The sequence below is a fragment of the Rhineura floridana genome, chromosome 3 (assembly GCF_030035675.1).
Source record: "Rhineura floridana isolate rRhiFlo1 chromosome 3, rRhiFlo1.hap2, whole genome shotgun sequence".
NCBI classification, from domain to species: domain Eukaryota; kingdom Metazoa; phylum Chordata; class Lepidosauria; order Squamata; family Rhineuridae; genus Rhineura; species Rhineura floridana.
In genome coordinates this window covers 3,781,358-3,795,432 of record NC_084482.1, presented here as the reverse complement: position 1 = coordinate 3,795,432, position 14,075 = coordinate 3,781,358, and the positions used below count along the sequence as shown (strand labels likewise).

Here is a 14,075-nt window from a genome sequence, read left to right as displayed (position 1 = left end):
AGGAGGGTTAGCTGTTCTTCCACAGATTGTGAAGCTCACTGCTACTAATATGAGAATAGGAATGCATATTAAAAATTTAACAGCAAGGGATATTGTGTTGAACCCTCACACAATAGTGGCTAAGGCTTGTGAGGTGGAATGGGCAAAGGCCCTATGTATGCAGAATTCTGTCACAGCAAATAATAATAAAGGAGAACAATCCTCACCTCTTAACTTTGAAGCTTCAACATTGAGTGAGTCTGAGCAGAATAGAATTTCACAAATTATAGCAAGTGAAGCCCCAGGAGTTTTTGCAGCACATGATTTAGACCTGGGCAAGGTCTCGGGTGTGACACATAGAATTGAATTAACAAGAGATGTGCCCTTTAGAGAAAGAACCAGGTATGTTTCACCTGCTGATTTTGAGGACTTAAGAAGACATCTGCAGGAATTAGTTATGTTGGGGATCATTGAAGAAACCAGCAGCCCGTATGCATCCCCAGTGGTATTGGTAAGAAAAAAATCTGGAGCACTTAGGATGGTGGTAGATTATAGAAAATTGAATAACTTAACAAAGAAAGATGCTTACACCCTACCTAGAATAGAGGAGACATTTGCATTGCTTGCAGGATCTGAGTGGTTCTCTGTCTTGGACCTGAAGAGTGGATATTATCAAGTTCCTGTAGAACCAGCAGATCATCAAAAGACAGCTTTTACCACTCCATTTGGTAATTGGCAATTTAAAATGATGCCCCAAGGCCTGACAAATGCTCCAGCAACTTTTCAACGAATGATGAAGAATGTTATGCATGGCTTAAATTTAACTGAAGTAGTTGCGTTTTTGGATGATTTGATCATTTTCTCAGCCACCCAAGAAGAACATGAGGAAAGGCTTCTAAAGGTATTGAAGAGACTTCATAATTATGGACTGAAATTAGCCCCTGCCAAATGTAAGTTATTTCAAACGTCAGTGAAGTATCTGGGCCATGTAATATCTGCAGCAGGGATAGAGCCGGATAAAGAGAAAACTGATGCCATTACCACTTGGCCAGTGCCCAATACTCTTAGGGAGCTTCGGAGATTCTTAGGATTTGCTGGCTATTATAGAAGATTTGTAAAGAGATACTCAATTTTAGCTAAGCCATTAAATTCTCTCTTAGCGGGGAACCCTAAAGGTAATAGAAGTTCCGGGAATCAATCTCTCAAACATAGATGGGATACTAGTTGCCAGAAGGCTTTCGAAACCTTGAAACAAAAATTGACTACCGCACCAGTTTTGGGGTTTGCTGATTGGAGACTTCCATATATATTGCATACAGATGCCAGTACTACTGGATTAGGAGCAGCATTATACCAGATCCAGAATGGCAATCTTCGTGTCATTGCTTATGCCAGTAGAGGATTGAGTCGTAGTGAATGCAATTACCCAGTGCACAAGTTAGAGTTCCTGGCTTTGAAATGGGCTATTTGTGAAAAAATTCATGATTTTCTTTATGGGGCTAAGTTTCAAGTAATGACAGACAATAACCCCTTGACATATGTGTTAATTTCAGCCAAACTAGATGCTGCAGGCCAGAGATGGGTGTCAACCCTATCCTTATATAATTTTGAAATTGTCTACAGATCTGGACGGAATAATATAGATGCTGACTTTCTCTCCCGAAGACAAGAACATGTTCCTATGGAAGATGAGGAAGGAATCAGACAAACAGAGCGGATCGCCAAGATGTTGTCTAGAAGCCAGCAGGATCTTAAAATCTGGAAATCATGGGATGCGGCCATGTGCAAAGCAGTCATTCCAGTTCAGGCACTCTCTTGTGACCAGTCTGCATCCAAAGAGTCGAGAAGAAACAGCAATCTTATTGAAACATTACCTTCCTCAGAGGATAGTATTCCAGAAGAATATGAAAATCAAGGATGCAGAGATGATCTATTTTATGAACAGGGTACTAATCCCCCAGATTGGAAACGGCTGCAGAAGAAAGATAAATATATGAACAAAATAATAAAATATTTGGAACAAAATCATAAACCTACCATAGATGAGGAGAAATATGAAGAATACGAGACTAGACTTTATCTAAGAGAGTGGCATAGACTTTTCTTATCAGATGGCATTCTTTATCGGAAAGTACAACGGAGGGGAGAGGAAGTGGAGCAATTGGTGATCCCTTATACCCATAGGAAGAGAGCTTTAGAAGGAATCCATGATGAGATGGGCCACTTTGGAGTGGAAAGGACTTTGGAATTAGCACGGGATAGATTCTTTTGGCCTAGAATGACACAAGCAGTAGAGCAGAAGTGCCGTAATTGCGAACGTTGTGTATGAAGGAAGGCTAAGGTGGAGAGAGCAGCTGAATTAGTCAATATTAAAGTGTATGCTCCCTTGGAATTGGTTTGTATAGATTTTCTGACTCTGGAACCTGATGCAACAGGCATTAAAACCATTTTAGTCGTCACTGATCATTTTACGAAATATGCTCAAGCTTATCCCACTAGAAACCAGACAGCAAGAACCATAGCAAACACCTTGTGGGAAAGTTTTATTAGTCACTATGGATTCCCTAGAAGAATTCATAGTGATCAGGGGGCAAGTTTTGAGTCAGAATTAGTTGTAGAGTTGAGTAAATTGGCTGGGACTAAGTCACATACCACACCATACCACCCTAGAGGGAATCCTGTAGAGAGATTTAATCGTACTCTCTTAGACATGTTGGGAACATTGGAAGCAAGTAAGAAAACTAACTGGAGAAAGTATGTAAAACCATTGGTGCACGCTTACAACTGCACAATGAATGATACTACAGGAGAATCTCCTTATTTTTTAATGTTTGGAAGACAACCATTGTTGCCTATTGATTTATGTTTCGGGATAAAATCTAGGGGACATAGTGAAGTAAGTCATCAGGACTATGTGAAAGAATTGAAACGCAGGCTACATTATGCATATGACTTGGCTACCAAGGAAAGTGAAAAGCATCAGCAAGCCAATAAGAGGAGATGGGATGGCAAAGTTGTGAGGTCCAACAATGAACCAGGAGATAGAGTCCTAGTACGTAATTTGAGTCCTCGAGGAACCCAGAAATTGGCTGACAGGTGGGAACATGTTGTACATACAGTTTTGGATCAGATTGATGAAAATCTTCCGGTATATAGAGTTCAAGCAGAAGGTGGTGAAGGCCCTATTCGAACTCTGCACCGAGATATGTTAAGACCCTGTGGGTTTATCTCTTCAATTGAAGAAAATTCTGTTGTGAGGGATCCAGATGATCCTATTAGTAATAGGACCAGGCAGAAGTTTAAGGATGCAAGGATTCAATTAGAAGATGATGGTGAAATTTCACTGGAGTGCTCATCAGAACTTAACCCTTTAGCGATGGAGTTCAATCCGATCTCTCTATCCGCGGATGTAGACATATTTTCAAGCTCTCATAATGAAGGAACACCAAGCAGGGTGTTTGAGCCGCAGGGAATTGCCGAAATTGATTCTCTCAGTACTGTAGCTTCTTCAGCAAATTTAGAAGAAAACAATAAGATATACCGGAGGTCTCAAAGAATTAAGACCAAGCCGGCAAAGTTTAATGATTATGTTTTGAGTTTCTCAGCAATACCAAGTATCATGAGTTTCCAACCCGTGGTTACACGTTGCAATATATTAATTGCATTAATATAATCATGTAAATATATAATATAAAGTTAGCTCTAGTTGCGCTATAATTGAGTAACTGTCGGGTCGACAGAGTTTTAGTGGGGGAGAATGTAACCCCTATGGGTTATATTGGTTTGGTCCAGCGGGTGGAGAAACCTTATGGAAGGATTGTATTAAGGAGTTGAGTACAAACCGTGAGGAAGCTGAAGAGAAAAGGAGCTGTTAATGCCAGGGAGTAAGGACTAGGCCCTTGTCACCTTGAATTAGGGCTTTGAAGTTTGCAATTTGGAAATTTCCGAATTTTCTCTACTGGACTTTCTGCAAGCAACTTCTTCATTTATGTCTTGCTGAATGCATTGGACTTTGGAGATTATTATGTTAAGAAGATATATGATATATTCTGTTGGCATACATGGTGTTATGTTCCTTTCAGTTATTGTTTAAATATATATATATATAAAACAAACATTGTAATTGTGTTTGCAGTATTCGTTTCAACGAGCCCCATAGGACCCAAGAAAGAGGTACACGCCTGCAACTGCTTCGCCGCCACCCGCAAAACCGCCTTGCCCAAGAATGGTAAGTTTGAGATTGGGCGAAAGTTGTTCAGATCTTGGGGATCCAAGGAGGGCTTCTTTAAGATTGGTTTTATTACTGCCTCCTCGAGAGCTGATGGCATCACGCCCTCTTCCAAGGATGCATTTACCACCGCCTTAATCCCCTCGCCCAGTCTATTCTTGCAGCTCATAGTGAGCCACGATGGGCAAGGATCGAATATGTGAAACAACAGTGCCTTTGAGTTCGTGCAGAGTGTCTTTTCTTACCCACCATGTAATCCATAACTACCCCAACACCACACATATTTAGGGCGCACAGAAGAGACCAGGCTTTCGGATCTCGACTACAGAAGCTACCGCGGTTCACCTAGAAAAGCCCCGGGCGCGTTTGCAGCGGTTGGCCTCTTGGTAAAGCAGAAGAGGGTGGCTGCATTGGCAGGCAGCTGCAGCCCATGCGCAGTGGCTCACGCCAGTCATTCCGTGCCGGGCCCCATTTAAGGCGCCTTAGAGCAGCGGGCTGGAGTCAAAGAGTGGCGGCGCTGCAAGACGAGATCGGAGCCTACGTGCAGCTTAAATCCGCAGCAAGAAGACCATGAGGGAGATCGTGCACCTGCAGGCTGGCCAGTGCGGCAACCAGATCGGGGCCAAGGTTAGGGCAGAGGGTTCCTGGTGATAGGGCAAGTTTGTGCCAGAGCGTCTCCTATGGGGTTAACTGGCCCTTTTGGCTCTCGAGGCGAGGGTGTGTGTCTTGGGGGCTAAGTCGGCCGGGGAAGGGGATTCAGCTGCCCCGATTTCTTCCACCGACCCCTTGCAAATTCTAGCGTGATCTGTTGTCTGTGATGGCTCCTTGCAGGAATGTGCTTGGAGCGTACGGTGGGGACCGGGGAACGCTGACGAGGCGTTTTGCGGCGGCGAAGGAGAGGCTGGATCTGCTCCCTTCTTCCCGAGCCGAACCCACCAGCCCCTTGTTTGCGCCACTTTTTCCATCGGGGGAGTGTGTGGTGAGGCTGGGTGGATCTCTGCAATGCGGCCGCCAACACGGGTTCCGCCATTGCCCCAATGAAGAAATCCTAGCCGAGGAAGGGGCGATCTCCTCCGGGCTCATGGCCCCCTTCCTCGCCTGCCGCCGCGGACGGATTCTCGGGCGATTATGCGGTACTTGGATGGCTGGGGGCCAGGCAGGGCCTTCTGCTATTGCCTACCTGCTCTTCCTCATCCAAGAGAGTTTGGTGCAAATTTGATCGGTATGGGAATTATCTTGCTGTCAAAGCGAGGCCTGATCCAGTAATTTTGTGCTATGGCAGGCTGTGTTGTCCTGCTACACCAGAAGAAATGTGTCGTTTTTCTTTTATCTGTTATTATTCGTTATTTATTTGTTAAGCTTGTATCTCACCATTCCTCCTAATGGGGCTCAAGGCGACCTTTTGGCTATGTCTGATTAGTGGAATAGCACAAGATTCACACACACTTTACATGGATGCAGTAGGAATCTGAATCTGCTGCAGTGTGACTCTGTCTTGCTGCATGTGCATGCGGTGAGCTTCTACTGCATGTGAATGCTGCAAAACTGATATGTACTTGTCACATGCCACAGTGTAAATGTCAAACATTGTGCAGCAACAGGGAAATGTAGTAAAACTGTGTTGTACAAAGCAGGATCACACCGAGGCCCTTCCCCAACAGCTTCACCAGGGACGGGGTACCTGTGGTCCTCCAGATGTTGCTGCTCTCTTAACTCCCATCAGCCACTGCCAGCAAGACCTGTCAGGATGATGGGAGTTGTAGTCCAGCAACATCTGGACTGCACCAGGTTCCCCATACAGCATACATTGTGTTGCATCCTGGTATCCTTCAGGGATGCTTCTTGGACTTCATTAGTGCCCCAAAAATTACCACCCTAAGTAACCTCAGGTCAGTTCCCATGACTCTTCAGCAGATGCCATCATGGCTAGAAGCAGATTGGAATTAACTCTTGCTTGTCTTGGGATTCCATAGCTGCATCTTGACTTGAACTTGAAAGGACCACAGTGGGCCATCTAGTCCATCATTACCCGTTAAGCATTTCTAGAACATTTGTGTCTAATTACAAACTGCCTTAGAAAACTCCGAGTTGATAATGTTTCCCTTCTATTAAATTATATTCATTGGCTGCAGGCTTCTGGCACAGTCTACCAAATCCTAAGAATTTTTTTTTTCCTTGAAAGGGGAAGTAGGTCAGAAGAGTAGCACACCTTTCCATGCTAACCTACAAAAGTGCTCCAACCTTGTTAGTGTAAACTGTAACATAAAGCTTGACTTCAAAAGAGAGTGTTGTGGATTTATGGATAGCACAAGCAGATGTGTTCTCCTTTGAGAGCCACTGATATTTCCCCCTACACAAGGCTCTTTGTTTGCTTGGGGGGGGGGAATGAATAGAAAGGAGGAGGATTTGCTGCTAAACCAGTTTCCCTTGTAGACCAGTTAAGATACGCGGAGGCCTAACTATCACAGAGGTGCTCAAACTGTGTCAGGGCTGTACCTCTGAAAACTGCAGGTGGACGATTACATAAGTGAATGCTTCTTCATACAAAGCAGTTCTCCACACAGAAATCTAAAAATCTGCCCACTGCCTGTTTTTGTGTGTGGAGAAGCTTTCCATCAGGCACATCCCTACCTGCAATCTGAAGCAGCCCAGCCCAGCCCAGGCCCCAGACACCACTTTATCACTGTGGTGAGAGTCAGACCTTGAGTCACCACTGTAAAGCTCACTTTTTTGAGAGCTCAACAAGTTCTCTGTGGGAGGAATTGGTCTATGACTTACCCACAGTTGCTAACTTGTAACCTTCCAGGAGAGAGAGAGCGTTTGCTTCTTGGGCCACCACTTTTTAAAGCACCCTTGCCTTTCAGTGTAATGATTACTGTGCACCCTATTGACTTTGCCCACTAAAAGTGGCTGCTGTATTTGACTGGCAGCTGTTTTGCTGCAGTGCCCCTTGGAGATTATGCTGTGGCTTTCCAGCACAAAATTGCAGTTTATCTCCCTGCCCTATCTAAAATGTATTTTGTTGTTGTTTGTTTTGTTGCTGAATCTGGTGGGGATGTGAAGGCATTAATCAACCCAGGGCTTAAAAGACTTATCTGCACAACATGGAATGAATGCAAACATGTGCCCATGCAGAGCTGGTGGACTTCCTTGGATGGCGGATTCATCCTGACCTTGAGGCTCAATGCAGTTGTAGCAGCAGAAAGTGAGGTTCTGACAGCTCTACAGGCTTTCTGTTGCATTGATATCCCCCCCCCCCCTGCACACACATGCTGTGGAATGGTTTGTGTTCATAGGACATTCAGGCTTGATTCTGTGCAGAACCATGCTGGCTTAAATAGTAGCCTCACCCTTTATGGTAATGAAATCTGGCTCGCTCTCTCCCCACATGCCTACCTCCTGCAGAACAAAGGCGGCAGCTGCGCTCTCAGGTTTGGGTTTAAAAGCACACGGGCAGCAAGAGTCTCCTTGTGAAACATCTGGTGTGCCCATCTCCCTCTGGGTTGTAACTTTTAAAAAGTCCAACTGGGGTTGGCCTGAAGGATGCTAAATAGGAAGTGACTGTATGCTCAAAATGGAAGGCCTCTCTTCATTTTAATGTACAGCCACTTCTGACAGCCATAACTAGCTCTTTGGACAACTTGGGGGCAGGTATTGAGAACAGAATGCAAACCAGGGGCTCCATTGCTAATTTGGGGAAAGGGGTTGTTCTCATTTATGGCAGCAGAGTTCCAACAGCTTTTGGAATCATGGGCAGGCTGCAGGAGGGTTTGTCTTTGAGCAGGTCAGTGAAAATATCCCTGCAGCTTAAGCCTTTTCCTGCAGCGTGATGAATGAGGAGGAAGTCTGTCAGCCATCTTTGCTCTCCCCTCCAGCACACCAGGCTCTTGAACTATTAAGTCTGCTCTCTGTGCTGGATTTATGACTGTGGCGCTTGCTCTCTACTGGTCTGGCTGCTTTCTTTGAGAGGGGTGTGTGTGTGTGCAGAGGTTAAAGAGTGCAGCGACTTCTGCATCCTTGCGTGCAAGCTGTCCCTCGCTTTCATAGATATTGGGTATAAATAGAATCTGCCAGTCACACTGCTGCTGTTCCTGCAGCAGAGTGAAGGAAGCAGACTGACTCAATTTTAGAGCTGTGCTGCAGAATGCAATGAGGAATGGCTAGGGACTGGCTGTGCAAGGTGCTCTGCCTGCAGTGGTGGGTCTGACCTGATTTGGGAAGGGGCTCCCTGCCTATATGCTGCTATGCAGAGGAGCTAATCTTAATGTCTGTTGGGTGACAGTTTATTCCCAGAGCAGGATCCACTTCCAAAGGGAACAGATTTTTGGGAACAAGTGTGAACCAGGGGTCTGTCCCAGCCTTTGAGAAGGAAGAGGGATCTTCATAATACTTTGTTGTTAGAAGCTCAACTGAAGTGCATACCGCAGATCAGAAAAGGTACCGCCAGGGCCAAGAAGATGCCAGCATGGTTAACGAGCAAAGTCAAGGAAGAGGCAAAAAGTCTTCCTTCAGAAAATGGAAGTCTTGTCCGAATGAAGAAAATAAAAAAGAACACAAACTCTGGCAAAAGAAATGCAAGAAGACAATAAGGGATGCTAAAAAAGAATTTGAGGAGCACATTGCTAAGAACATAAAAACCAACAACAAAAAATTCTATAAATACATTCAAAGCAGGAGACCATCTAGGGAGACAATTGGACCCTTGGATGATAAGGGAGTCAAAGGTGTACTAAAGAACGATAAGGAGATTGCAGAGAAGCTAAATGAATTCTTTGCATCTGTCTTCACAGTGGAAGATATAGGGCAGATCCCTGAACCTGAACTAACATTTGCAGGAAGGGATTCTGAGGAACTGAGACAAATAGTGGTAACGAGAGAGGAAGTTCTAAGCTTAATGGACAATATAAAAACTGACAAATCACCGGGCCCGGATGGCATCCACCCGTGAGTTCTCAAAGAACTCAAAGGTGAAATTGCTGATCTGCTAACTAAAATATGTAACTTGTCCCTTGGGTCCTCCTCCGTGCCTGAGGACTGGAAAGTGGCAAATGTAACGCCAATCTTCAAAAAGGGATCCAGAGGGGATCCCGGAAATTACAGGCCAGTTAGCTTAACTTCTGTCCCTGGAAAACTGGTAGAAAGTATGATTAAAGCTAGATTAACTAAGCACATAGAAGAACAAGCCTTGCTGAAGCAGAGCCAGCATGGCTTCTGCAAGGGAAAGTCCTGTCTCAGTAACCTATTAGAATTCTTTGAGAGTGTCAACAAGCATATAGATAGAGGTGATCCAATGGACATAGTGTACTTAGATTTTCAAAAAGCGTTTGACAAGGTACCTCACCAAAGGCTTCTGAGGAAGCTTAGCAGTCATGGAATAAGAGGAGAGGTCCTCTTGTGGATAAGGAATTGGTTAAGAAGCAGAAAGCAGAGAGTAGGAATAAACGGACAGTTCTCCCAATGGAGGGCTGTAGAAAGTGGAGTCCCTCAAGGATCGGTATTGGGACCTGTACTTTTCAACTTGTTCATTAATGACCTAGAATTAGGAGTGAGCAGTGAAGTGGCCAAGTTTGCTGACGACACTAAATTGTTCAGGGTTGTTAAAACAAAAAGGGATTGCGAAGAGCTCCAAAAAGACCTCTCCAAACTGAGTGAATGGGCGGAAAAATGGCAAATGCAATTCAATATAAACAAGTGTAAAATTATGCATATTGGAGCAACAAATCTGAATTTCACATATACGCTCATGGGGTCTGAACTGGCGGTGACCGACCAGGAGAGAGACCTCGGGGTTGTAGTGGACAGCACGATGAAAATGTCGACCCAGTGTGCGGCAGCTGTGAAAAAGGCAAATTCCATGCTAGCAATAATTAGGAAAGGTATTGAAAATAAAACAGCCGATATCATAATGCCGTTGTATAAATCTATGGTGCGGCCGCATTTGGAATACTGTGTACAGTTCTGGTCGCCTCATCTCAAAAAGGATATTATAGAGTTGGAAAAGGTTCAGAAGAGGGCAACCAGAATGATCAAGGGGATGGAGCGACTCCCTTACGAGGAAAGGTTGCAGCATTTGGGGCTTTTTAGTTTAGAGAAAAGGCGGGTCAGAGGAGACATGATAGAAGTGTATAAAATTATGCATGGCACTGAGAAAGTGGATAGAGAAAAGTTCTTCTCCCTCTCTCATAATACTAGAACTCGTGGACATTCAAAGAAGCTGAATGTTGGAAGATTCAGGACAGACAAAAGGAAGTACTTCTTTACTCAGCGCATAGTTAAACTATGGAATTTGCTCCCACAAGATGCAGTAATGGCCACCAGCTTGGATGGCTTTAAAAGAAGATTAGACAAATTCATGGAGGACAGGGCTATCAATGGCTACTAGCCATGATGGCTGTGCTGTGGCACCCTAGTCAGAGGCAGCATGCTTCTGAAAACCAGTTGCCGGAAGCCTCAGGAGGGGAGAGTGTTCTTGCACTCGGGTCCTGCTTGGGGGCTTCCCCCAGGCACCTGGTTGGCCACTGTGAGAACAGGATGCTGGACTAGATGGGCCACTGGCCTGATCCAGCAGGCTCTTCTTATGTTCTTATGTTAATCAAGGGCATTACTGTGTTAAGAGCATGTTGCAAAAGCTATGTAGGGTAGGTCAGCCTTCTCATCCCCAATATTTCATATGGGAATTAAGGAGGAGGGGGCGGGAGGTGTGCTGAGTCAGAGCAGCCTTGCCTAAAGCCACCCAGGGACAAGTCTTGGCAAAGGTGAGATGTAAACTAGGGATTTCTTGGAAGTTCACAGCTCAGATCTTAGACACTATACCACAGTAGTACTCTCTGTGCTGGGTGGGAGGCAGGGAGGCCAGTTTGCAATTCTCTGTAGCTACCATCTGTCTAAACATTTGTTGTGAACCTGAAAAGAGAAGATTCTGAAAGTTCACACTGAATCAGTTTGGCAGCTAGCATTTTTTTGAAGTCTCACCTTATACTCTGCTTATCCCCGGACACATGGTTCCCTTAAATCAGGAGTGGGGAACTTGCAGCCCTTTGTACGTTGTTGGACTCCCATCATCCCTGACCATTGGCCATGCTGACTGGAGCTAATGGGAGTTGGGAGTCAACAGCATCTGGAGGACCACAGGTTCCCCATCCCTGCCTTAGATACTCCAGATCCATATTGGTTCGGCTGCCTCCCCACCACCACCACTGACCTGAGCATGGGTGAATATCCTGTGTATCCATGCTCTGATGCAAGCAGGCTCTTATGCTTCTGATGGGCTATTTCTCTCCTGGAGAACAGCAGCAGTGCCCAGGTGCAGGCCTCTTTGAAGTTACCAAGGGTCACTGCAGCTGAAGATGTGGCACCACAGAGTTGACCAGTTCACATCTGCCTCCTTGCTAACCGAGCTTTGACAAATCTGCTTGCCAACAGTTGCACTCCATGCACTTTCAAGAAAAGTCCAGCTCACAGAGAACTTGGAGGAAGTTCTTCTTCCCACTGGGTGATTGCAGAAGATGGAAGTGGTAAGGCTTTGCTTGCTCCTTCTGCCAAATCCTGCCACTGAGGTAAACATCCCTCCCTTTTCCAAGGTCTCTCTGTGTGCCACAGAACTCAAGGAAGGGAGGTGCTGATAGCAACCACAAAGAAGCCAAGCCAAATATCTGTGGAGCCTGCAGTGGGAATAGTGTGTGTGCTCATGTGTGCGTGTGTAGGAAAATGATAAACGGAGACTCCAAAGCTTCTACTTGATTCCAAAGCAGAACTGAGATTTCAAGCTTACATTTTATTTCCTAGGGCTGGGACATGTGTTTTTACATCACTCAATGTCTTTAGCGTACACTTAATGACAGTTGACTAAGTGAGATGATCAAAAAGCACTGCATCAGTGGAGAACTTCTCCTGCCTGAGCCACATTGAAATGGATCAGTAATGCTCTTCATAGCTCCCATTCATTTCAATAGAGTTTGTTCCTCATCATTAATTAGTGGCAGCACTTGGATGTTCACCCTCTGGTGCCAAACTGTTTTGATGATCATGAGTAGCAAACTTTAAGAGGAGCCTGAGGGCATCCATCTCTCATCCCTGTTGTCTCTGAGCTAACTTTGCCTCTGATTAAATCAGACTCTGGAAGCTAGAGCCAATCAAAGAACCAGTTGCTTAGGAACGTGTCACAAATGGGCAGCCTAGGATGTACATTCATGCCTGGCCTTGTACCTGTCCCTCTTGTTTGCTTCTTAGTCTGTAGTCTCTTACCAGGTGTACAGTTTAACTCTCAAATGGCACGGGCAACTGCAGAGCTTGGAAAAGTTACTTTTTTGAACTACAACTCCCATCAGCCCCAGCCAGCATGGCCACTGGATTGGGCTGATGGGAGTTGTAGTTCAAAAAAGTAACTTTTCCAAGCTCTGCAACTGCCAAAGGGCAGCTTGGAGTCTTCCTAAATCTGGCACATCTTGGAATCACTGCCCTCCTCCTTGATTAAATCCATAGTATCCAGGTTTGTGTTGTACTCTTGGTATCAGATGTCTCTGCATCTAAAATATAGGATTTCACTAGTTCCAAAAAGTACAAGTGTTTTCTTGCCTAGTTTTCAGAATGCTGGGCAGGTATCTCCTTGCAACTTCAGGATAGCCCAAGTTAATATTGCCAACTCATCATCCCATCCCTTCTTTGCCCAGTCAAGTTGAGTCTTGGAGATGGAGGGCTGTAGTTTCTTGGCAATGGTCTTGCTTCTGGGACTTTTCCCACACCTGTTAGCTGTAGTGCAGGCTGCATCAAGGAATGCTAGTGTGGCATCATGCCAAGCAAGAGCAGAAGGTAACTGCAGTACTTCTCTTGCCTGATCTTTACTCATAAGAGGGGTGGGTGGAGGATGAGCAAGTAAAACTAGTGTGGTCTAGCTGCCACTGTCCCATAAATTTAAATATCCCTGCCTATTACAAGACATATACAGTATGGAGGCTTTATATGTATATACAGTAATATCTCAGTTAACAAATTAAATGTGTTCCTGGACATTACTTCTTTTACAGAGGTAGGAATAACATGGAAATAATAGGGATAGGTTCCTACACCCGCTCATAGATGGTGGGGGCAGCTTCAACAGGGATTTTAAAGGGTGCCTTCCAGGCACCTACCCCTACCCCTCCTCTGAATGTATTGGATCCTTCCCTCCCCAGCCCTGAGAGGAAGGAAGAGATCTCTAATGCAAAGCAAAGACCCAGGCTGGTCAGTTTCACCTTAAAGCAAAAGGCACAGCCTTGAAAGTTTATCCATAGTAAAACAAAGCTGATCTGTTTCACCTTTAAAAAGTCTTCCTTAGAAGGAGCTTCATTCCTGGAGGATTTGTTAGCTGAGATATTACTGTATTTTATTTTCAAGGCATACTTTAGCCCCTCTTGGAGCACATAACTGGGAATCACTGCTTTTTAAATTGCCTGGTCATGCAACAAAGAGCTGGCCCTCAAATACAGGAATGGAAAACCTATAGCCTTCCAGATGCTGTTGGATTAAAGTTCCTATTATCTCTGACCGTTGGCCATGCTGGCTGTGGCTGCTGGGAGTTGTGGTCCAAAATATCTGGAGGGTGACAGGTTCCCCATCCTTGCTCAAAGGGCAGCCCTACTTACAAAGATCTTCTAACTGTGCAGCCTCCACTTTACTGACTTGCCCAAGCATGGTGAGATTACTCCCAATTGTTCTTCTTGCTCCTTGTTTCTTTGCCTGTATGTCTAGCCAAGAAGTGAACAGGTGCAAGGTCTCAAGTGTATAACTGCACCATGGAAGATCTTATGTCCATCTGCATGAGGGGCTGCTTTATAGCTGTGGCGTCAGTTCTTAAAAGAGTTGAGTGCATCAGTTGCTTTCTCCTAAGCCT

At 45.0% G+C, this 14,075-nt stretch overlaps 1 protein-coding gene across 3 annotated transcripts in view; it reads left to right on the top strand.

Annotated features, from left to right (window-relative positions):
- The window catches only part of TUBB4A (tubulin beta 4A class IVa), a 41,751-nt gene that overhangs the window by 18,204 nt on the left and 9,472 nt on the right, over positions 1-14,075 (top strand). For 2 of the 3 annotated variants that reach the window (XM_061613914.1, XM_061613915.1), the window contains exon 2: positions 4,115-4,207. In XM_061613914.1, the coding sequence (XP_061469898.1) occupies positions 4,205-4,207 (3 nt within the window). In that variant the 5' untranslated portion in view covers positions 4,115-4,204. Of the gene's footprint in view, positions 1-4,114; positions 4,208-4,650; positions 4,835-14,075 lie in introns of those variants that run through there. The other variant, XM_061613913.1, reaches the window with a different exon arrangement.